This window comes from Kogia breviceps, chromosome 13 (genome assembly GCF_026419965.1).
Source record: "Kogia breviceps isolate mKogBre1 chromosome 13, mKogBre1 haplotype 1, whole genome shotgun sequence".
Lineage (NCBI taxonomy): Eukaryota > Metazoa > Chordata > Mammalia > Artiodactyla > Physeteridae > Kogia > Kogia breviceps.
In genome coordinates, this window is record NC_081322.1 from 65,090,666 (window position 1) to 65,116,686 (window position 26,021).

Sequence of the window (26,021 nt, forward strand, 5' to 3'; positions counted from 1 at the left end):
AATCCTACAAATATCACTAAAATAAAGTGATCATATACACTTGACCCTTGAACAATACAGGTTTGAACTGAGCAGGTCCACTTATACGTGGATTTTTCCACATTTTATATTTCCCAATAAATATACAATTGGCCCTCGGTATCCATGGATGCAGAACCGGCAGATGCGGAGGGCTCACTATGGAACTTGAGCATCTGAGGATCTGGGTAGCTGCGGCGGCTCCTGCAACCAACCCTCTGCGGATACCGAGGGAGGGCTGTATCTCTATTTTAGAATGCACTTCCAAGTCGCTTATAAAAGCCTTTCAAACTGTCTTAACCTGACAAGGCCATTTCCGTTCTGCACCATAAACAGCAGGTGCAAGTCCTCTGGTCTCTGGAGCAACTGTCCTTATAATAATTTTTTATATATGTTATATTTTAAAGAAATGACTTCTGAATTCTAGGAAGTTAGTTTTAGTTAATAGAAGCCATCTGATGTTAAAGGCTGTTGTAGAAAATATCCGCTCCTATTTGAAAGGAAGTACCAACCTCCGATAAGTACGTTAATTATAGGACTTTATTTTAAAAGAGTAGCTATTTTGATCAAGGTGCTGGTGAATTCAAGAATTAGTGAATTCTTTAGTAGAATTTGTTTATTGGGAGAGTCTTCATGGTTAAATTAAATCTGCTGACAAATAAAAAGATCTGTTATAAAAACGACTGTAATAGTTACACAGTTAGTAGAATGCACAGTAGGATAAGTGCTATTATAAACTATAGCATGGCAGTGTGTGTGTGTGTGTGTGTGTGTGTGTGTGTGTGTGTGTGTATCAACAGCAGAATATAGTCTAACTTAAAATTAGAATACATTCAGAGAATTAAATCAGTGGGAAAAGTGATTAGGATTAAATTAAAATCTTCACCAAAATTGTATTTTCAGTAGATGATAAAGGGAAGAAGAGGTGAATGTTTCCTTTTCTTAGATAAACTCTGTAGGATGACTGGCTTAGAACTGCAGAGATGGTTTATCAATGAAAAGCCATGTCTTTTTTTCCCCCTTGATTGAGAAGCTCAATTACTTTATCTCTGTTGGTCTTTAAGGCATCAACCAAAGAATCTGCCTCAAATGAAGATCATTAAACACTCTCTTTGACTGGTGTTTAAAGCAAATCCAAAGAGATTTGTTTTATAACTTTGAAACTGTGAATGAAAGATTTTGCGAGGAGAAACGTTTCCACTTCTATCACATTCATAACTATGCTCTGAGCAAGAGAGAAATAGATCTCTTCCATAACTTTTTAGTAAAGGTTAGCACAGGAGAGTTACTTTATTGTTGTTTTTTGTTTTTTTACCCTAGAGGGGCCTGATCTTGAGATGATACGCTCCCAAAGGAAAGGTATTAATTCTCATGAAACAACTATGGTATTGATCCTACTTAAGCACTTAAAATGAGATATTGACAATTCCCATAAAAGACCATCTGGTCCAAGGAGGCAACCAAACATTAGAGATATTTGCGCTACCCTGTTCCTTCACAAGCAGGAAATCACTATTCAGGTCCAGATGACGGGTGCCATACAGAAATCAGGCAAGGGTTGCCACATCCTGACCTAAATGTTATATGAAATCTTACATTTTTTTTAATATGATGGCAATTAATTAGATCTAAAACAGGAACAAAAAACCCCTGCTCCGGTCAAACAGAACACGTGGGCAGGATTCAGCTTTAGGTCCTCCACCATGTCCTCTCTAATCTAGATTCTGGGGAAAAAATGTATGAACTAATTTTCAGCAAAGAGTAGTAGCCAATTTCCTTCTTACTTTTTTCAAACGCCCTATTCTTCTTCCTTGAGAAAAAAGCTGGTTAAGCAGGAAGCTTAAGATAATATGCAATACACATTTTTAATGCAAAAAATTTCCAGGGGCAATATTCTCTCAGTTGCAGCGATTACAGAAATCTTTGGTAATCAGAGGTTTCCTTTAACTCGGGCATTTTATCAGTTTATGTGACACTATATTCAGGTGTGATGATCAAAATATTTAAAAACTGGTTGGGCAAGGCACCAGTAGAGCTCTACTAGTAGAGCTAGTAGATAACACTCTGTAGGGCCTGGGGAAGCACAGCTCGGGGAAGTGGATATTTACCAACTGGTATGGAAATATTCCAGCATTTTGAATAACCAGCAGAGCATTCCAGCTGAATGTCAACTTTAATAGTATCAGAGCTTCAATTTAATATCGGCTTTAAGGCCTGTGCTGTAGGGCTGAGAAAGCTCAAACAATCTAGTAATGGTGTACACTCTCTATGATCAGACTGTAAAAGCCTCTAATAATTTGATAAGAATGCTCTCTACTTTGATAATAAAGCATAACTGAATTTAAAAAATAGATAGCAGAATTATACTAACTAAATTACTTAAATCTCTAAATTAGAGAAGTTCAAGTGCAGAGGATTTCTATTCTCATTAAAAGACAGAGCCCTCTCACTGTGCTAGGGTTCTGCCTAACTTGAAAAAACAAACAAAAAAAAAAAAAAAAAAAAAAAAAAAGAAAGAAAATAATTGCTTCCTGGACCACATGGGAGCCCCTGGACAAAGCAGATCTTTCTTCCAGGCTGACCTCATCAGTTAGACCAGAACTGGTTCACAGTTCTTCTGATAAGGGGGCGGGGGGAGAGACATGGAACCCATAAATTTAGTGCTCTCCCCCTTATCCTTTTAGTCCAGCTTAACATTGGGTTTTATAGGCCTGCACCATGATTCAAGGGGCAATTTCCTGGCCCCAGCTATGAACTGCTTATTGAACTGCCCCTGACCCTTAACCTCACCCAAAGGAAGAGTGCGTGGAGTCAGGACTGATGTAAGGAAGGACATCCATGAAGGAGAGAACTACAAATGCAGCGCAGCAGCAACATGAGTTGGGAGCTGGTGATCTCTGTTCTAGTCCCTCTTCTCCAGCGATTAACTTGTAGGATATGAAGTCAGGCCCTTCACCTCTTAGGGACTCTATTACCCCAACTGAAGTAGATGAGCCAACCAACAAATTTTTCCCAGTTCTAAGATCCAATTACTTAAGAATATCCAATCAGATATTGTCATGCAGAGTCTACAAAACATCTTATTTCTGGTTGACACAGCACTGTCAATCCACAGAAGTGTGGATAGTACTCTGTTCGGTTTATTGCCCATCTGCCTACCTCCAACCTTGCCCCAGTTTCGGCTATGGGATTGTAGGAGGCAATAAGCCAAGGTTTAACTGAAAACTATGTGAGTCCCAGTTACAGTTTGTCTTAGACCCACATTCACAAAAATATAAAATTCAAGTGCTAAGTGACCAATTCCAAAGCAAAGATGAATACACAACTGTTAAGAATAGCATGCTATATTTTACGTTATTTTAAGGGAATTGGTTTGAAAATAAAGGCTACTTATGAAAGGAACTTCAATTCATAATACTTTTCTCTAACATATAAAAGGCCGCTAATTTGACTACATGTCTAATATCAATGATTTAGGCAAACTAGGTTAAAAAATGATTTAGCTTAAAAGGCAAGAATAGGCAGTTGTTCATTTACTGCTTTAAGAGATTAATTATAACATCAACGCATTATATTGTACATAACAATGACACCATAACTTTTATACAGTACAAAATATACAAATACACATACACACATATACAACATGCACACATTACATTCTTTTTAAAGACTATAAACACTTCAAAACCAATCAGTTTCTTACTAAAGCACTCAAAGTAACCACAGTTTGTTACTTTCAAAGAGTATGTGTTTTTATATTGCACAATAATTCTTTGTTTTTTTAAATTTAAAATCATTTTAGTTATGTAAAACAAGTAGCTTATCTTAAAAGCTTGATTTTTCATTCTATGATACGTAAACATATAAAATAAAACTTTCATTTTATAAGTAACTCAACATTCATGTACTGTAAATCCATGGCATGAATAAAACTCAAAATTCAAATAAAATGTTAATTGGAGGACTATGAATATTGAAATTTTTAGGAGGCTTAAATAATGATATTCTTGAAGTTAGGCCAAATCCCTTTAAATGAATGGACACCAGAAAACCAGTCACGCACACACAAGAAATGCAGTAAGAAAGGTTTGGTTAAAGGAGAAATAAATTAGCAAAATGAAATCTACCAACATGAAGCATTTGAAAAGGTCTTTTAGAAAGTTAAAGCCTGGAATTCCCCAAGTACAGATGAAAAGTCAAAGACAATCTGACTGAAGTGAAATAAATGTTCATAACAAAGATTATTTGCATGTTGGTGGATAAGTGGGTGATTTCTGGAGCTGTAAACTCATGTACTAAAAACTTGAGAGAAGCACCGCTTTCATCACTGCTAAATGCAATCATTCAGCCAAGTTCTAAAATGAGAACCGTTCTTGTCGCAAGGAAAATGCTGCTCAGACGTTTATTGCTTTTTTACTCTGAAGTTTTTTTCTTCCTATTTAAGAAACGTAGGGAAAGCAACTTCAGATGCTTATTTTTATCTGTAAACATCCAGAAAAAAAAAAGCATTAAGGAAATAACAGAACACTTTTTTTGTTTTCCTTTTGACTGTACCTCTATCTGGTGAATTTAGTAAAGTTGCAGATGAAGAGGAGAGCCGCTTGCTAATGACGGGATCAACATGTTTCGAAAGATTCATGGTGGAAACTGACCTCCTGTCTGGATCTAAAACAAATGGAGATAATGCTAATTGACAGCCAGCATGCAGGATTGCAATTTCCTAGTTCACTGATGGAAGGAAAAACTAGGATTGGATGCTTTCAGCGCTATGACTAGATCTTTACTATAGCACAGTTTTCTAAGTGGACATTTTAAAGGTAACTTAAAGGCTAGAAATAATACTCATTTTTCTTATAGGAAAATAAAAAGATAAAATAACTATTCAGCTCACCAGTTAGTCACCTAGGGAAATTCAAGCATATTGTTATAATACAACAAATGTAGGAAGACCAAAGGAAAGCCAGAGGAGGGCAACGAAAATAATGGAAGGGGACTGTGAAGCAAAAAGGGGCCCATAAAAGTGAACGCCTTCATCATTTCCCAAAGTGCGAACAAAGGGGTAGTAATAGTGCTGGTAAGCTAGAATGCAAACACGAGAATAAAAAGAACACCAGCTTCTGTGCGTCTGCTGATACCTTTGCTTGTAGAGTCATTTTACCCAGGGCATTAAAGTTCATTATAGAAAAACAGATTAAGAGGAAGGAAAAAGAAACACTTTTAGGTGTGGAAAGGATGGCCCCCAGAGCACTTCTATTTTTAAAGTATACTAATAACCATACCTCTGTGCCTATAACACAGAGTTTAGTGTGGTTTACAGATGTAGAATCAGCCCACAAACTTGCCTGACAAAACTGGCAGCAATGCAAAGAAAATCAGAATTCTTTAAGTTTATTAATAATATTCTTATTGCTGTTGGATAATTTTAGGGTAATTCTTAAAGTTCAAGTCAGAAGAGAAATAATAGCTGTATAAAAGGCAAAAATCAGCTCTGATAGTTTGCTCTCTGTACAGTGGAACTAAGCTATAACCACACTCACTAGCGTAAATCACGTTCTCTGAATAAAACTGTGTATAAGGAAAAGTCTAAAAATCTCATCATTATATCTACGTAGGATGCAGGAAGTTTTTCTGGCCTATAATAGCCAAAGTAAAAGGGGTTTTGCCATATTTTATTTTATTTTCTATGGTTAGCTTCTTCTAAAACCGAGAACAAACCAAAATATTCCTCGTGAGAGAGGCCTTCAAACCCCGTTCCCACTGGTCTAACTAACCCTGGTGGTAAAAATGTTAAAATTTCCCCCACAGAATAACCATTTGGGGCCATTATTTACAGTGTGCAGGGGATAAGCAAGTCTTCCACCAACATCAGACATTCCTGTCTTCTACAGGGACTCATCTTTACGGTTGAAGCAAGTTAATTAAAAATTTTTTTATTTATTGAAGTATCCTTGACTTACATGAAGCAATTTAATTATTATAAGGAAAATAACCAAACAGCATTTCTGTGACTCAAAATTACACTTAACTGATGGGCTCTTAGGGCAATCCTAACAAAGAAAAGATTTAGGGTAAAATGTCAAAAGGAACATCTTAATGATAAAATGTGAGGTTCAAGGGCACAAGGAAGGAAAATGAAAGTCATTTCTAGGAGATCTTATAGCAATACATTTTCTGATATTGCTTTATATGTTAAGCTTCAGTTGGGGGGAAATTGTGTCTACATGCAGGCCTATCATACATCATTAAAATTATGGAGATATAATACGTATTTTTTATATTACTTAACATATAAGAATTTTTAATCTTTTTCTTTTCCTCTCTGAACAAAACACAGATCCAAAAAAAGATTTATGAAGAATCGGTTTAAAACGTATAGAGTTTTACAAAGCAGTGCGAGCTGATGTGGGAGAGACAATACACTGATTTAATTACTGGATGAAATTCAACTTCTAGGATTTGTTTGTTGTACCTACCACAAGTTAGGCATTGTTGTGAAGTCAGGGGTACTCAAAATGAGCAAGACCTGGTCACTGCTCTCAAGATCTCAGCAGATCATTCTGACCTTTGAGAATTTTGGCAAATTCCCATTATTTTCGAACTACTCTGTTCCAGTACAAGAGCAATTTTCTCTAATTCACAAACCTTATAAAAAAGGATTTTATCCAACAGCTCACAAATACAACGCCGGTTTCTCTTGCTCTGAGTGGCAATAACAAAGGTCATATATTGAACTGAGTGTGGAAGCAAGAAGTAAAGCTAAGTAACTTGAGATCCCCTCAAAAATGTTTGAAAATCTGTAACAGGTTTACATGTGTAACGTACACATGTAAAACATGAAGCCAGGTAAAAGAAAAATAAGTAAGGTTATAAAAGTATATACCATGACAGCTTTTTTGGCATGGAACAAATATGCAAAATTATCCCTAGAATGAAATATCACATGTAAATGATCCTTGTGACCACAGATTTGATATGTGCCCTACAGCGAATACCACTGGGTCATGAAGAGCCAAGGGAAAAAAACATGCTTCCAAATTTGGTTCACTGCAAAGTTGTGGCAACATGCTTTTAGATCTTGTTAAATGAAGGGGTTATAGAAGATACACTGAATGGTAGGAATGAAAGAGAATAAAGCAAACGAAAATCCAGAGTTATTCAGATTAAAACTGAAAGTGGCAACAGCTGTACTGATGGGGTGGTCGGGTGGATAAAGCCACACTGGATGTACTTTGATCCCTGGTGATTTATTAGTGAAAAAACATTTTTTTTAAGGTTTCATCCAAAATGATCATTTAAAAAGAAAGTAAACATAGCACATGTAATTACTTTATTTCAATACCTTTAAGTCACCTGAGTCATATTATCAACACTTGAGAAACACTGTGCCACGTCCCAGATCTAGGTCTATGCAACAGGATATTAAGCATGCATTATGACTAAGGTGGTGATGGTTCAGCTATTGATGAACTGGCCCTAGGTCTGAGGTGCTAGCTACAGGTCAGGCAGTCAGCAAATCACAAGGATGTCTGTACCAGGTTTTCTAGTACCACCAAAAGTTGTGAAGTGGTGGTCCAGTCCTGCTAAATCGAGAAAGGTGAATGATGACTCAACAAAACCACCTGGGGACAGAATGTAAGACAATGATTTTTCAAAGTAAATTAAAAAAAAAAAAAAAAAGCTTATTAGACTCACACAAATGAAAAAGAACTGACACACTATATAAAATTCAAGGTGTATTGAATTTACAGTACAAAAATAAAGCCTTTCACTAAATCCAAATTTCAGTATGATTTTATGTCAATTCAAGAACAAGGGAACATCCATTTGCTTGGACATCTACTATTTCTAGCTTCAGAAATCTGTATTTTCTCTCGAAGAGCCTTAGTGTGGCATACACTTTAGGGTCAGAATACGTAAGCTCATAGTATTGATTCTGATTGTCAATATTGCTATGGTTCTTCCAGAGAAAAAGACGAAACTGGTTAACCTATTCCATAATCCTGAAACCACTATGCAAATGATTTACTTAAAATAATGTAGAGTTGAAAGCAGTTGTTTAGAAACATTGCATAGATTTCCATTTCTTTAAAGAATTTTGTAAAGGACGAGAAAATCAGCCTGTGTGGAGGGAGGGAACCTTATCTTCTTACCTCCATCACCCTCTTATCCTCAAACAGTAGAAGCACTGTTTAAGTGTAACTTAATTATTTCCGCAGGATGTTTGTTTTGCAAACACAGAATAAAAAAGCAACTGTGACTTGTACTGTCCAGAAAAAAACAAGTGATTTTTGAAAGCGGTTACTGTCTGTTTACCTGCGCTGTGTATACTGGGGCTCCCGTGGAGAGGACCTCCCCATGACCACCGGTTATGCTTCTGTTTTGGCTTCTGGCTCCTTTCCATTGTACGTCGTACAACGGCTTCATGGCGTTCCTTAAAGGGAAGAGAGGAGCTGATGATTAGACTCCACCTGGTTGTCTGAGGAATATTCAACTTAAGGCAGAGTAGAGTGAGAGGTACTACTTAAACTTCCTAAGTCCTACACCTTAAGGTGAGAGTAATATCAACCCGGGTGGGGGGGTCACTGAAATTATTAGGTTCCAGTTGATCAAGTGCTTGGCATACAGCAGGTACTTAAAATAACTGACGATTACTATTACTACTGGGAGTGTGATGCTTTCATCAACTCACATAAGCCTGGTAGTGCAGGTCTCAGCTTAAACACACGTGGTACTGGATTTTAAAAACAGCATCTGGAATGTACGGATGTGGGTAATCCCAACCCCACAACTTAATGGATTGTACGACTTTCTGTAACTTACCTATTCTGAGTCTAAATGTCCATTTTCACAAAAACTGACAACAGTTACTCAAGGATTGAGTTAGAGTTAAATGAGACAATCTATGAGAAAACGTTTGTAAATGGTAAAGCTCTCTACAGAAATCCAATTACTGGGAGTAGTCTTAAGACTTCAGTGTAGATGAAGTAAACATAAATAAGTTGTAGGTCTAAACCAGAGAAATGAGCTTTTAAAGTTCCTGGGGCAACAGTGACAATCATACCATTCTCTACCTGATTTCCACACCACAACCTCCCTAGAAACTATGACTCTGTAAATCTGCTGCCTCTGAGACATTCTTGCTCTGCATCCCAGCGCCTTAAGGGGAAGCTTCACTGAAAATGTGCTGTGTTTCTGAAACAGACGAGCCTCCCACGTTTGCCCCGGAGCAGCATCTCACCTTGTCCTCCTCGAGCCTCTGCCTCCGCTTCTCCTCCACAGCAGCCCTCCTGCGTTCCTCTTTCAGCCTCTGCTCTTCTAACTTCTTCTTCCGCTCCTCCAGGTGCTTTTCGTAGTGCTGCCTGGCCCGCTCTTCTCTCTCTAACCAGATTATTTCTCTTGCAGCTTCAGGAAGAAAAATGAGGGAAACCAAACACAAGCAGGTTTAAAAACTTAACAGTTAGGGCCGTAGAAACGGCTCACATTTAACAAACATGGATGGGGTCTTTGGTTTTGGTATTTTTTTGCGGTATGCGGGCCTCTCACTGTTGTGGCCCCTCCCGTTGCGGAGCGCAGGCTCCGGACGCGCAGGCTCAGCGGCCATGGCTCACGGGCCCAGCCGCTCGGCGGCGTGTGGGATCCTCCCGGACCGGGGCACGAACCCATGTACCCTGTATTGGCAGGCAGACTCTCAACCACTGCGCCACCAGGGAAGCCTGGGGGTCTTTGGTTTTAATTAACCAACCATGGTCTTTGCTCTTCTCAAATTTTCAGGAAAAAAATATTACTGTTAAATTTTTAGCATAACGTAACATGCAAACAACGAGGCCAAAGAAGATGCACTGAATTCTACTCTTTGGGAACTGCAACAGCCCTCTAGTTTGGTATATTATTACTGCAGAAGAGTGCATGCATCACATGCATGCATCACAACTCAATGTTGATAGCGATGTGATGCCCTCAAACCCACAGTACCATCTGTCTCTCTCTCTCATTAAAACATGTGATATCCTCCAGATCAAAAGTGTGTGCCTTGGGCTTCCCTGGTGGCGCAGTGGTTAAGAATCCGCCTGCCAATGCAGGAGACACGGGTTCGAGCCCTGGCCTGGGAAGATCCCACATGCCACAGAGCAACTAAGCCCATGTGCCACAACTACTGAGCCTGCACTCTAGAGCCCATGAGCCACGACTACTGAGTCCACGTGCCACAACTACTGAAGCCTGCATGCCTTGAGCCCGTGCTCCACAACAAGAGAAGCCAACTGCAATGAGAAGCCCATGCACTGCAATGAAGAGTAGGCCCCGCTCACCACAACTAGAGAAAGCCCGCACGCAGCAACGAAGACCCAATGCAGCCAAAAATAAATTAAATAAATAAATAAAATTTAAAAAAATTTACGAAAAAAAAAGTGTGTGACTTCATTTGTTTCAACATAGCACTGGTTCTGTAAGTGTTAAAAGGATTTGGGAGAAAATCCCAAAGATTGATAGTTGATGAAAGATATGCCTCACAGGCATATCACACTGAGTCAGTAAAAGGATGTCAGGGATCAAATAAGCAGCCGACCTTGTGTCTGAAGAGTTCATAATCTATTTAGGTAAGACTTTAAAAAAAGGTTGAATGAAAATATACAACTCAAAAAATATGGTTCAATGATGGAATGCTTCCTTTCTTCTTTACATATATATGCTCCTTCCTCATTTCAGGGAAAAATAAATCCCACAAAACTTTTAAAAATATGATGCTTCCTTCAGCCATGATAGCTAAACACATTTTTAAGGTGAGTTATTAACACTGTTGGCAAAAGTGTCCAAACAAAATATAGAACATAAACCTGGAGGACACTACGGTGGTATATCAATTAAAATGTTACTTTTTAAGGGAAAAACAATAAATTCAGAACATTTTGTTTCCTCTAAATATTTGATATTAGAGATTCTATATTTCTGCTACCATTTAATCTTTCCAGAGCTATTCATTTCAGGAGACAAATCTACTGAAATGGATCTGAACTGACTTGACTTTCATGGAAGGAAAAGGATGAGGACAAACCCATGGTAAATTTGTCCTCTGACATCACTCAGGGTGGTACACAGAGATCTGGGTTTTCCCATAGTGAGACTTGAACAATTTCATTTGGATTTCAGTTTTCTCTTGCCTAAAACATGAAGAAATTGATCTTCAAGGTTCCTTCCTTCCAATGTTAAAAGCCCATGGTTTTAAAGAAATTCTCAGGCCCAAGTTAAAAGTTTACTCAGAGAAAAAGCACATAGTATGTGCTCAATAAATATTTACTGAATGATTGAATAAATTAAAAAAATACTCTGAGAACACATATTAAAAGTAACAGATAGACAGCATTATTCACAATAGCCAAGATATGGAAGTAACCTAAGTGTCCATATCAATAGATGAATGGATAAAGAAGGTGTGGTATACATAGGCCATGGAATATTACTCAGCCATAAAAAATAATGAAATCTTGCCATTTGTGACAACATGGATGGACCTAGAGAATATTATGCTAAGTGAAATAAGTCCTACCTAAACTTGGCCTTAATATCTTTATTTGGTCTTGTTCTGCATTGCTCTCCAAAACAGCCTCTTCATTCTCCCTGGAGACCTTTCTCCTTACTGCACCTCCTAAACAAACCATACTTCCCCCATCTCTTTGCTCCTGTGGTTGCCTTGCTGGGAAACTTGCTATCCGTTTTTTCATCCAAACAGATCCATCCTTTAAGGCAGTAGCTTCATGAAAACACAGATTGCTGGGCTCCAACCCTAATTCATTTCCACTTCCTCTAGGATGGGGCCCAGTAATCTGCATTTTAAACAAACTTCCCAGGTGATTCTGGTCCCAAGTGATCCACTGATGGCATATGGAGGAACACTGCCCTTAAGGTCTTCTCCAGAAGCTTCATCTCTTCAGGGCTCATTGCTGCTCTTATGACATCTACCACAAACTTTAGCATTTCTTATACTCTGATTTCTATGTAGCAAAGGACTCCCCCCCCACTTTTTTTCCCACTCACTATAGTGTTTTTTACAACTTGTACATAACCAAGGGTCTTACTAATTAATTACTTCCTGATTCATTGAGAACTACTTCTTGACTCATTCACCCATAACTGTCTAGTCTTAGGCAAATTACTTAACTTCCTTATGCTTCACTTCTGTCAGGGTAAATTCTGGCTACATATTCTGGCTACCCCTTCTCATGGGTTTATTGTGAGGATTAAAAGAATCATTACATCTAAGATAGTTAGAATAGTCCTCTGCACTTAGAAAGCATTCAGTAAATATTAGCCATTATTGCCAGATTTGTCATCATAATTCCAATTCAGAAAATTAAAGGTAGCTCTTAACATTGTGTTATCAATCACAAGGCTAGATATTATTACAACAATAATTAGTTTTATCCCAAATAATCTTTTAAAGGAAGAATATTTCTTTATCAAACTCCTGAGTTCCACTTCTAATTTTCTACCAGGACGTGGAGATCCTATTGCAGTGCCTTTATAAACAACTGTCGTCTTTAAACAGCCATACAGAGAACAGGCAAACAACGGTTTCCTATTACTGCAGAGTAGGCTGGTGACTGCTAGGATTATTACCAAGTACAGATCATGCAATCTTTTAACTGAAGGATAACGTAAAATATTTCAATATTTTAATAAGAATGGAAAGTTAACTTATCCTAAGAGGCTTAGTTATTTAAAATATTCCCTGTGGATGATAGATAATATCAAAGTTTTGTATTTTCTCATTAAGAAATGAGACTTTTGAACACAAGAAAAAAAATCAACAATTGCTATGGACTGAATTGTGTCCCCTCCACTGCAATTCATATGTTGAAGCCCTAATGCCCAATGTGACTGTATTTGGAGATAGGGCCTTCAGGAGGTAATCACGGTTAAATGAGGTCGTAAGAGTAGGGACCTAATCTAATAGGATTACTGTCCTTATAAAAACAGACACCCAGAGAGCTTGCTCTCCCTCTCTCTTCACGCTCAGAGGAGAGACCACCTGAGAACAGAGCGGCCACCTGAAAGCCAGGAAAGGAGCTCTCATCAGAAACTGAAGCCTATCATAGCCTTGATCTTGAACCTTCCAGCCTCCAGAACTGTAAGAAAATAAAGTTCTGTTGTTTAAGCCATGCAATCTATGGTAGTCTGTTATGGCGGTCTGAACAGACAAATACAACTCATTCAGTATTTAAATTATTAACATTCACTAATTTCATAGCGGCAGCTCTATAAAAGAATAACATGTCCCAAAAAAGGACCTGTGATGAATATCATTAACCTTTACTTTTGTGAAGTTATCATCTTCTCCTGGACTCTGAGATCATAACATAAAAATGAAATGAAAACCCACTGTGGCCCCTGGACCTTAACAACCCAGCCCCATCCCTGAGCTGCTGCCACCAGGATTATACTTGAATGACACTGTAACAGAGTATGTCACCGCCATACGAAGGGGAAATTCGCCATCAATCTGAACTCTGTTTAGAAACACACAGTGACTCGTGTACTAAAAGGAGTTTGAAATGAAAGGGTATAGGATAGAGTAGAAGCTCCGGCTTCCAAGGAACCTGAGTCCACCCCTGACTCCCGCCACCCCCCGGTATGTGTCACTGAGCAAGCGGTGACTTCTGTGGTCTCGTTTCCTCGAACCGTCGTCTGCCTGACAGGGCTGCCAGGTGGGCTCGCGGTGACAAATAAAGTGCTTCGGGCAGTGCCAGGTACACGGTAGGGACTCCGTACATGTAGATAATTATAGTGAGTGAATCTTTATGATCGTTATACTAACTCCTGTCTTATCGCTACAGAAAAAAAGGCAGCTAAACAGAAGAACACAGATAGGACAGAGGACCAGACGGTGCGCTCGTGGGCTGGGTCAACTCCTGTCCCGGTCACATTCGACCACCTAGTGCCTGGTCCTTCTGAGCAGGCTTACATCAGTGTGGGTGAGGCACGTGTTCCACTACCATCCGAGGGACAGAAAATGATGACACCCAGAGAATAGAGCAATGTTAACACTGAACCTCTGAAGCACACACAGCTTAGGTTCATGCTAGGATATGGAAGGATGTGAACAGGTTACTGGTAACACTGGCTACCAGAACAGCCAGTAATATCATGAAAAGTCAGAAAACGACAAGTGGTAATATCTGAGTTTGGATCTTGATTCTGCCGCTAATTCTGCGTGACCTTGGAAAAATTAGCTGACCCCTTTGACTTCTCTAAGTTAGAGAGTGTGTACAAAATGTTCTCCAAGATCTTTTTCAATTCACTCCCATGACTCAGTTGTTTTTACCTTTGAGGACACATGAGGGATTACAATTAGGTTTCTTTCTGTTTTGATTTTGAGGGCTAAAAATTTAATTTTTGTGCTTTATCTCAATAATTATTGTGATTACTTACATTCAAATAAATTTCATTTTTATGTTGGTAGGAAAACACTGGGGTTTTTTTGTGCTAAATATTAATTAAAAAAAAACAAAAACGGCTTAATTTGGTTAATCAGGCCTGGGAAGGGGGGCTGTGGACTGAAAAATAAGAGCATCTGTGTAGGAAATACTAATTAATTTTATTTAATAATGAAGAAATGGGAATGAAAAGGTAACCACTAATGGTATGGAAAATTGTAGCACAACTTCTACATTAATATGGGGAATCATGGAACGAACAGTACTTGCATCAAACCAACACCTACACCTCTACACCACCAACCCTGCCCCTACCATAAAAAGGGGAAAAAAACAAAGTTTAAAGGCAATGAAACTAAGCTAAAAGGAATAAAACTAAGCCTATTAGTTAAGATTGAGAATTTTAGACCAGGCCAAAACACAAAACACCCAGTTACATAGTTTAAAAGAAACAAACTTAAAACCAAGTGTCAAAGAAAATAATGAATGAACAAATGGCTATCAGGCAAATGAAAACAAAATTGTAATATATGTGGGAATAATAATCCCATTTTGTCTGGCAGTAAAAATCAAATGAAGAAAAAACACCCGAAGGAGATAAATAGCTCTCCCAGGATCACATGGTCTAAAAGAGGTAGAGTTGAAATTTTAAGTCAGCTCTGATTCCAAAGCCTGTACTTTCTGTTACTACACACTATTTCCTCCGTATTCACAACTTCCTGCCTAAAATTTCCACTTGAATTTCCTGGTCAGATCCATCACATAACCTTACTCGTATCTGCATATTCATCCCTACCTGAAACCAGAACCTGCTCTGCCTTCTACGTTCTGATAGCAGATACCTGACCCCCTTAATGGTTTACAAAGTTAGACCCCTCGAGGTCATTCTCAATTTCACCCTCATGGATGCTCCAACCTAACTCCACACTTCCACAATTGACATTTTACATCAGAATTCTGTGTCTCCTTTCCCATCCTTTCGATTCTACTGTATTTAAGCCCTCATTCCCTTCTTATTCCTGGTGTTTAGTCTCTCCTCTTCACATCCATCCTTCATACTGCTCTCAGAGACATCTTCCCCCCCACCCCCAAACAAACCCGATGTCACAGTCCTGCTTGAAAACCTGCTGGTACCCCATTGCTCCCCATTTTTACAAGCTACCCCCTGCCCAAAACACCTTTTTCCACCCGGCAAACTTCAACCATCTTTCAAGTCCTGGGTCAAATGGCCCTTCCTCTGGTGGCGAAGTCACTCCCGTAGCTCCTTCAGACTCCTACCTGTACTCTAGATCGTAACTACTCTGCTCTTACTGAGTTCTTCCCCAGATAAAACTGTCTAGTTTAGCAGATGATAAAAATAAGTATGATGAATAAATGAGCTAAGGAGTTAAAGGATTGTATGACTTCCAAGCAAAGGGATTTACATTGAGCCTTAGTGTTAATTCAAAGCCTTTTCAACAAGTCATTTAAACTGTGTTTCTACTTTCCTCTCATTTGAATATTACACTGGAGAGCTGCCTGGTAATAAGGATGACCCTGCAGATACCCACAACACTTGTGTCTCCTGCTCGAGGGGACTTCCTACTTTGCCTTTTTCCCTTGACATAGAGGTAGACTAATGGGACTGAGGTGCTGAGACAGAGCTGAGGTGCTTATACTTGTGAAATATCTAGACCCTTTCTTTGGAGATAGGAAAGCAATACTGTGCCAGGACTTCTTATCTTCAGAGCTAGCCCTAAAGGAGGGTTAAGCCTCAGCTAAAGTTCTGCTAAAACGCACAGAGCAATGGTTGTCCTTGGAATCTTTTTGTTACTGCCTTGACCCTAATCCGCTTTCACTCCTCATAGAATGTTGCCATCCTCTTCCCTGGCTGTCTTACTGAGCCCCAGTCTACTAGACCAGAAGCACAAACACCCCTCTATCTTCGTCGACCCTGTAGCTCAGAAACATTAGGTTTCTCCAATCCCAGGCATCTAGGTCAGTCTCTGGGGTCACATGACCTGCCATCCTCATCTTTATCACCACCATCATCACGGTGAACTGTGCTCAGTTCTTTATGCTGACACCAAGTGATTTACAGGCAGTACCTTCATAGCTGCCAGTGAGCTAGACACTGCTATTAAACTTATTTTATTAAACGTATTCACAGAGAAGTGAAGTAACCTGTCTGATGTCTCAAAGTTAGTCAGTGGTGGAACTGGAATCCAAACTCTGGACTGTCTGACTCTAGAAGAAAACGAGGAACCATTATGCTAAAAGGCAGGATTTGGAACACCTCCCCATGACTGAAGTTCCTCCTCTAGATCAGGACAAGGTGTTCATCCAATGTGAAGATCCTGATCTTCTAATGTCACTCTTGGCCTTCATCATTGTCTATTTAAAAGACCATTTACTTTTCAGGCTTTAAGACCTTTTAATTGTCAGCTTTAAAGGCAAAGTCAACTTGGGAGAAATAAACAATGGCTGCTTAGCCGCAATGATTCTCCTTATGTCAAAGCTTCAGCCTCTGAGTTATCTAATCCATCCCGCAACAAGCATTTATTCTTTCCAGTCCTGAGCCTGACTCATGATGCAGTGCTTTGGTATGTGCTCCTGTCCGAATTCCTCCCACTAACATGTACTCAGATCCTTTGGCTGTTCATAACCTGCCTGGAGGCCTTGGGAGCTTTTGTATACTTTATTCATTAAGTGACAACTTTAGGAGAGCAGATGCCACGGTTGACCACAGATCTGTCAAAGTTTTATCCAGTAAAATTTTGGATTAGAAAGACTTTCCCAAAGTCTGTTTTGGTTTTGTTTTTTTGGTGTGTGGATAGTCTTATTAAAACCAATGACTGTCTATCAATGATAATAATATGAAATGTAAAACCAGGGACAGTTTCACTTATGATGCTAATCAGAGAACGGCATCACTGGTTGTTTACTAATTAATTCTAACCTCTCTATCAACATTTTTCAGATGAACATTCTAAGCCAGGTTGAAATGATCATTTATCTCTTGACTTCACTCTTATTAATACTGCTGCCCGAGGTGACAACACACACTGAGTAAGAAGGGTGGGGAGGGAAGCAAAGCAGAAAAGCTGTGACTGGAAGGGCAAGGAAGTTTGGTGAAATTATCTGAGAAACAATGCAAAAATAATTTAATTGAAGGTCAAAATCCTTTTCATATTATCTTATTGTTATTTCTAATATAATACATTATGATAGATCTCCTGTACAGCTTTGAACTTAGCTATAAAACCCAATATGAATGAATTGAATGAGAGATTTGATTAAGCTTATTTTTTCTTCATGAGCTATGAGTCAATCATACAATTCTCTGATAAACTTCCATGAGTCTCAGACTCTCAGACTCTCAGAAAGCCCCCAGCTGGGAATGTGAACTCCATCTCCATCAATACTTCAAACTATAATCTGTATCACCTTCTAAAAGGGAAACCTTTTATCTTCCTAAACACAGAAGACTATTTGTCTGCTAAATATTCCTTAGATATTCCTTTGAATTTGTCAACATATTGTAGGACTATTAGTTTCATAACATATATGAAGACCAAGCAGTTTTAAGGCACAACTATTCTATAGATTACCTTTGTATCCTCGTTCGTCTAACTGAGAAAATGCTTAAGAACAAGAATTTCAGACTTGTTTGAGTGGACTATTATAAGGGTGGGTATTACCTGATAATTTGGTAATGTCTAACTAATTTGCAGTATACCTGCTGCATTCACTTCTACTTATATTGAAACATACAGATTTACTATTCATTTACCATTCTACCAACAATTGTTAGACATCGACTATGTGCCAGGCACTATTCTAGGTACTAGGCTATAGAAATTTAAAAATGACACAAGCCTTTTCTTTTATTAAGCTTATATTCCAGTGAAAGCAGACAGACGATAAACAAATAAAATATATACATGCTTAGATACTGACAGTGACGTGGAGAAAAATAGAGTACTAGTTTGGGGAAGCTGAAAATTTGAGTAAGATGGCCAAGGAAGGCCTCACTGAAGAGATGGCATTTAAACAATATCTGAAGGAGGAGAGAGAATGAGCTACATGCATCTCTCAGGACAAACATTCCAGGTGGAGTGCATAGCAATGTTAAGTTCCAGGAGGTTAGAAAATTGACTTTCACTTTAAGAGCCCCAAGGTTCCTGGCTCAATAGTGACCACACATCAAATATTAGGTGAATGAATATGTGAATTAAAACAGCAGGAAATAGCTGTAAAAAAAAGGTGGTGGTGGTAGTTAGCATTACTTGAAACTAAAGTCAAAAACTTACACTATTGCATAAATTCTACATGCTTTGATTCTTGTAGATGTTTTTGAAGAGAAATTAGTAACCAGGATCTATTCCAAGTTCTTACAGACTCTTAATGGACTCCAAGGCTAACAAATGGTCAATGCCACAAAATGTTCTCAAAAAGATAGCAGAACCTGCTCCAATACTTACATTTACCCTCTGGTTCTGTGTCAAATGGACAGTGAGTACAGCACCCATGTACCTCGCTTGTGCACGAGGAAGCAGAATAGCTCTTCCTCCTCATGAGAGCTGGGTATGCGCCCAGCTATGAAACTTCGGAAAATCTACCACCTGCATCTGAAGCATAGGGACCACTCTCTACTTAACAGAATCACCACTTGTTGAAGAATGTAAACATTGATCTTGATGACCCTGTACATATTAAAAATATGCTTAAATAGTTGATATGGCAGAAAGAAAAAAGGGTCTATTAACTATCCCATTTTTTAAGATTCAGTTCCTCCCTTGAGCTAAATTATCACAATGCACTTTTAAAATAAAATAAATGACAGTCCATAAAATACCTTACCATCAGCAACTATGGCAGGTCCACACAACAAAAAGTACAACCATTGTGTTAATTTGCACCTAAATGTGATAATACAGAGTGAAGTGCTTAGAACAATGCTTGGCCCATAGTTAGTGCTCAATAAACATTATTATTATTAATGAATAATATTAATATTAATACATAATTAAAGGCTTGAGTAAAATCAGGAAAATCAGCAAATATTTATTATGTGTCTGTTTTATATTTAGCGCTGTATATTGGGATAAAAAGAATTAGAAAACCATGGCCATACCCTTTAAAAGCTTAAAATATACACAACCAGAAAGTTCTCTAAAGTCCAAATAGAAAAAGTTCAGTAGCATATAAAGTAGCACTAGAATGTGAGCTAAAGTATGATAGTTATGCAAGATATAGAGTAAGAAAATGAGAGTTTCCAAAAGGGAAAAGATCATAAAAACCAGGAAGGCATCAAAAAGAAGGACTGGAACGAACCGTGACCGAGCTGGACGAATGAAGTACATCTATGAGACAGTTTTGGGTAACTAAAATCTAAATTTACTAAGGTCTGAACTTCGATGCGAGCAGAGGCAGCAAATTTAAAGGCATGGATCTGAGACCTATGTTGAAGACAGAGGCCTGCTGGTCTTGTGACTAAATGGATTCAGGGACAGTGAGTGTGGCAAATTCCACCTACAAAACCAGGCTAGAGGTAGCTGAAGCCCCAGCTAGGGGAGTAGGCTGAGTCCAGACTGACCACTGGTACCTCCAAGTGGCTCAACAGGTCCGAGTGGAGACTAGGCAGTGCACAGCCCTGGACCACCACGTTTCATTCTGTAAAAGATGCGGTAGTTAAGGCTTAGAAAGATGCCAGTGCCTCCAGCAGCAGGAGAAAGCATCAAAAATAACGGAAAGAGGGCTTCCCTGGTGGCGCAGTGGTTGGGAGTCCGCCTGCCGATGCGGGAGACACGGGTTCGTGCCCTGGTCCGGGAGGATCCCGCATGCCGCGGAGCGGCTGGGCCCGTGGGCCGTGGCCGCTGAGCCTGTGCGTCCGGAGCCTGTGCTCCGCAACGGGAGAGGCCATGGCAGTGAGAGGCCCGCATACCACAAAAAAAAAAAAAAAAAAAAAATAGCGGAAAGATAATTGGGCGGGGCAGGGGGGACGCTGGTGCAATGGACCGAGACACAGAAATTCCTCAGAGGAGTGTTCTGGAGTGAAAGCTGATGGGCAATGTAGTTGTATAGAGCAGGGGTCCCCAACCTGCGGGCCACGGACCGGTAGCGGTCCGAGGCCTGTTAGGAAGCGGGCCGGACGGCAGTAGGTGAGGGGTGGGCAAGCGAGCAAAGCTTCCCCTGCTGCTCCCCATCGCTCGCGTTACTGCCTGAGCCAGCCAACCACCGCACCGCCATGGAAAAACATTGTCTTCTACGAAACCGGTCCCTGGTGCCAAAAAGGTTGGGGACCGCTGGTATAGAGGTTGAGTTTCAGATGACAGGAAAGCATCTACTGCCTTATGAGTGAGTTGGAAATGTGAAACCCATATTATCAAACAAGGAGGGTTGAAACCATGACACAACCCTCCTTTTTTGTACAGTTACAAATACACTTCTCCCACTTACCCTGGGAAGAAAACCAAACTTAAAGCTTAGAAGAGAGATGGTAAAAAAAAGATGCAGAAGTCAAGAGAGAGAAGTTTGAAGGGATGGCCTGGCCTGAATAGAATCAGATGAAATAGAGCGGTTGAGGAGATTTCTTCATGGGAAAACCTTTTAAAAAAATAAAAGCTTTCAGAGTGCATATGCTCAACCAAACAAATAGAACAGTCCGGTACTTGAAGAATTATGCCTGATTTTTTTTTTTTTTTTTTTTTTTTTGCGGTATGCGGGCCTCTCACTGTTGTGGCCTCTCCCGTTGCGGAGCACAGGCTCCGGACGCGCAGGCCCAGCGGCCATGGCTCACGGGCTTAGTTGCTCCGCGGCATGTGGGATCTTCCCGGACCAGGGCACGAACCCGTGTCTCCTGCATCGGCAGGCGGATTCTCAACCACTGCGCCACCAGGGAAGCCCAATGCCTGATTTTATGTGATAAATTGAAGGATAATGTGGAAAGAGCAGGCCACATGACATAATCCTACCATAAAGCATTAAAGCATGACTCAGAAATTTATCCTACAGAAAGTTATTAATAGATCCTCCCTGTTTGCAAAAAATACAAATATGACATGCAACCCGAAACAAAGACCTTTATTCTCCCTCTTTTGAACTTGCTTTTTAAAAATGTGGATTACAAAAAAAAAAAAATCTTTAATGATTTCAATGTTAATTTCAACCTACATCCAACAGTGAATCATCAATATCACTGGCCAATAACTTTAAACTTTGCTTTGTTGGAATTAACTGGAATTTTCTTTTTTCTAACTTGGAAAGCTTTAAAGTTTGAAAGTTTGGTAATAGTTGATATTATCAACTGCTTTCGTGTTTTCAAAAAGCACACCCCAAGGACCTGCTATTAAGTGACAGCCCTTCCCCAACCCTCCCACCTTTTTTTTTTTTTTTTTTTTTTTTTAACTATTCTACTCCCATCATAGCTTCTGCAAAGCACAGTTTGTATTTATGGGTAGTTTATCAGTGGCACTTTTTCTTTTAGAACTAAAACTTTTTTAGAAATTACCCTTATGTATTCTAAGGCACAGCTTAAATTAGATGCTAGATTTTAGATGACTCTTACAAATGTACGTGTGCATGTATGTTTATTTGTGTATTTATGAAGATTAGTTTCCACTCTGACAGCTTAAGTGTAAAAGAATAGGCCAAAATTTAAAAGAAATTTTAAAAGAAAATGCAAATAATGCAGAAAAATATAAAAATGAGTAAAATAAAATAGAAATATGATAGATAAAAATGTATTTCATTAAAATTATGACTGTCAACAACAACAAAAGAGATAAGATCAAAATTAAGGAAAACTGGAAACTCCCTGGCGGTCCAGTGTTTAGGACTCCTCTCACTGCCGAGGGCCCAGGTTCAATCCCTGGTCAGGGGAACTAAGATCACACAAACTGAGTGGTGGGGTCAAAAAAAAAAAAAAAAAAAAAGGCAAAACTATGGTATTCAATATGGTAGGGGTAAGAAGAAAGAAAAACCACGTCTATGATACGCTAGCTCACCAACAAAGTAAAGCTGTGACCACAGGATAATACAATAATCTGAACGTTACTTTGACCCATATAAGAATCTGATAAGCAGGTTGGGTCTGTTACCAGATGCCCTTTTGCCACCTGTCTTGCGTCAGTGCTCTACAGTCCCCACCTCTTCTAGCTCCCTGGATGACTCCTCTTCAGACTCTAGTTGGACGTTCAGGTGGCCCCTGACATCCTCAGGCTGGGTTAGGTCCTTCTGTGGGGTTCTCGATGCCCCGTGTGCACACCCATTCAATACCACCCTCTATTAGAATTGCTGTGTGTTTATCTGCTCCCGCCTCCCCACCACTAGACTGTAGCTAGCCCTGGAGGGCTGTGCCTCAACCTTTATTCATCTTCTTAACACAATACCTAGCAAATAGAGTTTTTAACTATATAAACTAATAAGCCATGTTCTATATCATCGATATGAATTAAAATGGGGCCACATATTAAGAAGAAAGCCAGCCACACAACAGATAAAGTCAGGCAACTTGTAGGGAGAATCTGCAGGCTCAGAGCTATACAACTTTATAGAATAAGAAGTGAAATGATTTTTGTGTGACTAGCATATTTATGCTTTCTACAAAATAAACTGATAACGCCTGGATTTGAAAGACAAAGAAACCCAAATGGAAAAGTACGAGTTAAGGCGTAGAAGCTAATTCATGATGGGATTTAAATGATAAAGGAGTAGTCTCCTGACCCTATGGAGCTACTTTTACTCAGGTAGACATGAATCCGCACTGCAGTACTAAGGAGACATTTAACAGTGGGAAACCTAACCCAACAGGGATGGGGTGGGGGGAGAGGACACAAGTGCTTATCTTTGCTTGGATGGATCCAAAACCAGAGTGTAAATACTTACAATCACCTGGAATCTCTTCCTGCTTTAGTAGCTCTGCCTTTCCCTCTCAGTTCTGATCCACTTGTCTGACTGGCCTTTACTGGGGAGCAGTGGGCACGGTTCACAGAAGAAAGATCTCCAGACTGCACAGAACTCCAAGCAAAGAGGGACCCCCTCAGGGCCACAGGCAGCCCTGTTCTCCAAGAACCTACCAGCCCGAGGGAGACCTGACAGAGGCAGGGAACTTCAAGCCTGGGTGCAAACTCTAAACACAGAAACACGCAGCTTGCTTACTTCCAGTAAGTCATTGAAATTTGTGTTGAAAAAACCTTGGCAGCAAAAGAAATGACCTCACATGACCATGATGGCAAGGGAGGGAAAGAGGCCTGTGTTCAAAGAATGTAAACAATGTCAACAGACTTTTGAAAACCAGCTTCCAGTGAATTTCACAAATTTGGATCCTTGAATACAAATAATCAGAGATGGGATATGGGGCTGGGTTTTCCAACTGAAACATTAACTTTTACGAAATGCGGTAGAACTTCAGAAAAGTTATAGGTCATCCACTGGAAAGATTGTGGCAACCTAACTCAGCTCTGGTTTTAAAATATCCAGACGCTCTGGAAACAATGAGACACACTGACTAGACATTTCATCTTTCCAAGGCACATAAAGAGTATCCTGTTTTAGCAACTTCGCATAAATGGACATTAAAATAAAGGAGGAGTTGGCACCAATATCCTTGCTCGATGTTCTGGAAGACAAGGACTGCTGAGTGCTCGGATCTTGGCTTCCTGGTAAGCCAGACCTGTGACCCAGCTCTCTAGGTGATTATGTGGCAAATGCTGCAGCTGCTAACCTTTTGCAAGGGCCTTAGATAACAAAAGAAAAATCAGACCCCTCAGCACAGGTCTTGTGTTTTTCCTGGTCAGTCTATAAATTCAACAGCAGCATTATTTTAACGTGGAAAGCAGTGAGTGCCCTAGCAGTGCACAGTCTCATGACCGTTCACATAAAAAGAACCACAGGCTGACTCTCCTGGTATTTTTTAAGTCGTAAAATGTAAGCTGAGCCATCATGCCTCTCATACATACATGCCCTCCGGTGCCACATGAAACTGTCATTACGATACAAGAAATGAAACTGTCCCTAATCCTGGGCCGGACTTCACTGTTGCTTAACATTTAGTTCTATGTTTATATACACATACTAAATTCTGTTTCCCAATCCATCTGCAAAACTCCTCATAAAGGCATGTGAGAAAGCATGCCTGTTACAGTGATGTCTGTTTGTCCAGCATGCTGGAGGGGAAAAAAAGTAACACTTCAACAACGGTGTCCTTGAAAGGTCAAGCGAGGCGGGGGATACCTAGCTGCTTCTCTCGCTCCACACGCCGCTCCCTTGCCAGCCGCTGCCGGTCATCCACGCGCAGCACTGGTGGAGGGTCTGAAAAGGAGAAAGAAAACATGACAAGAGGGGCAGATCTTAAGAAACGATATACACTGATAAGTATCTTTTGGTCCAGTAAATCTGATGAATGAAATATTACTACATCTTACATATAGTAACATTACAACAATTAGTACATGTAACTATACTTTCAGTGATACACTTTATTTATAATTTTCCTGAGAATTTCCAAGTATTATCTTCTATTTTATTTTTTATTTTTTTTTAATTTTTTTTTGTGGAACGCGGGCCTCTCACAGGGCAGTGTGTAGCAGTCTACTACTGGAAGGTTTTGGGCATGTTTTTGACAGGTGGAAAGCACGACTGGGCTTTGATGATGCTTCCCATCCCTGAGCCAAGCCAATGGCCCTGTGATCACAGCTACAGTCTAAATCAGCATTACATTTGTATTCTCATTACGGAGACTTACAATTATAAATAAAAATTTGCTTAAGGGAGAAATTTAGCATGCCAGGGCACGTCCACAGTTTCAGTGATGCAGTACCAATCCTTAATAATGAGGACCACAATAATTAGAACACTTCATGCTGATGCTGTTGTCGGGCACTTATCTATGTATGTTACATGTATCAACTCATTTAATCCTCACCCTATGAGGCTGGTACCACTATCTCTGTTTTATTTTTTTATTTTATTTATCTTAAATTTAAATTTAAATTTTATTTATTTATTTTTTTGCGGTACGCGGGCCTCTCACTGTTGTGGCCTCTCCCGTTGCGGAGCACAGGCTCCGGACGCGCAGGCTCAGCGGCCATGGCTCACGGGCCCAGCCGCTCCGCGGCATGTGGGATCTTCCCGGACCGGAGCATGAACCCGTATCCCCTGCATCGGCAGGCAGATTCTCAACCACTGCGCCACCAGGGAAGCCCTATCTTCTATTTTAAAATATTACATAAAAGGTTAGATTCTAAGAGTTCTCATCACAAGGAAAAAACCCTTTTCTTTCTTTTTTTTTTTTTTTGTATAAGATGATGGATGTTAACTAAACACATTGGGATAAACACATCGCAACATAAGTCATTATGCTGTACACCTTAAACTTACACAGTTTAATTGATACTGTATGTCACTTATATCTCAATAAAACTCAAAAAATAAAGTAAACAAAAAGACACACAGCCCCCCCCCCAAATTTGTGTAAAACATAACTGTGCCTTTGGCTTATTTTTATCAAACAATATATATGAGGTTTTGTGTTCCTAAGCTACCGAACCTCTATTGTTTTCATGCTTTAAAAAGCCTGTTCCTTAACAA

At 39.6% G+C, this 26,021-nt stretch overlaps 1 protein-coding gene across 20 annotated transcripts in view; it reads right to left on the minus strand.

Annotated features, from left to right (window-relative positions):
• The window catches only part of MAP7 (microtubule associated protein 7), a 164,839-nt gene that overhangs the window by 27,544 nt on the left and 111,274 nt on the right, over positions 1-26,021 (minus strand). For 12 of the 20 annotated variants that reach the window (XM_059083206.2, XM_059083207.2, XM_067010882.1 and 9 more), the window contains 4 exons: positions 24,666-24,743; positions 9,260-9,423; positions 8,335-8,452; positions 4,576-4,686 (listed from right to left, as the gene is read on the minus strand). In XM_059083206.2, coding sequence (XP_058939189.1) covers positions 4,576-4,686; positions 8,335-8,452; positions 9,260-9,423; positions 24,666-24,743 — 471 coding nt within the window. The remainder of the gene's footprint in view (positions 1-4,575; positions 4,687-8,334; positions 8,453-9,259; positions 9,424-24,665; positions 24,744-26,021) is intronic. The other 8 variants (XM_059083208.2, XM_067010880.1, XM_067010885.1 and 5 more) reach the window with 1 other exon arrangement.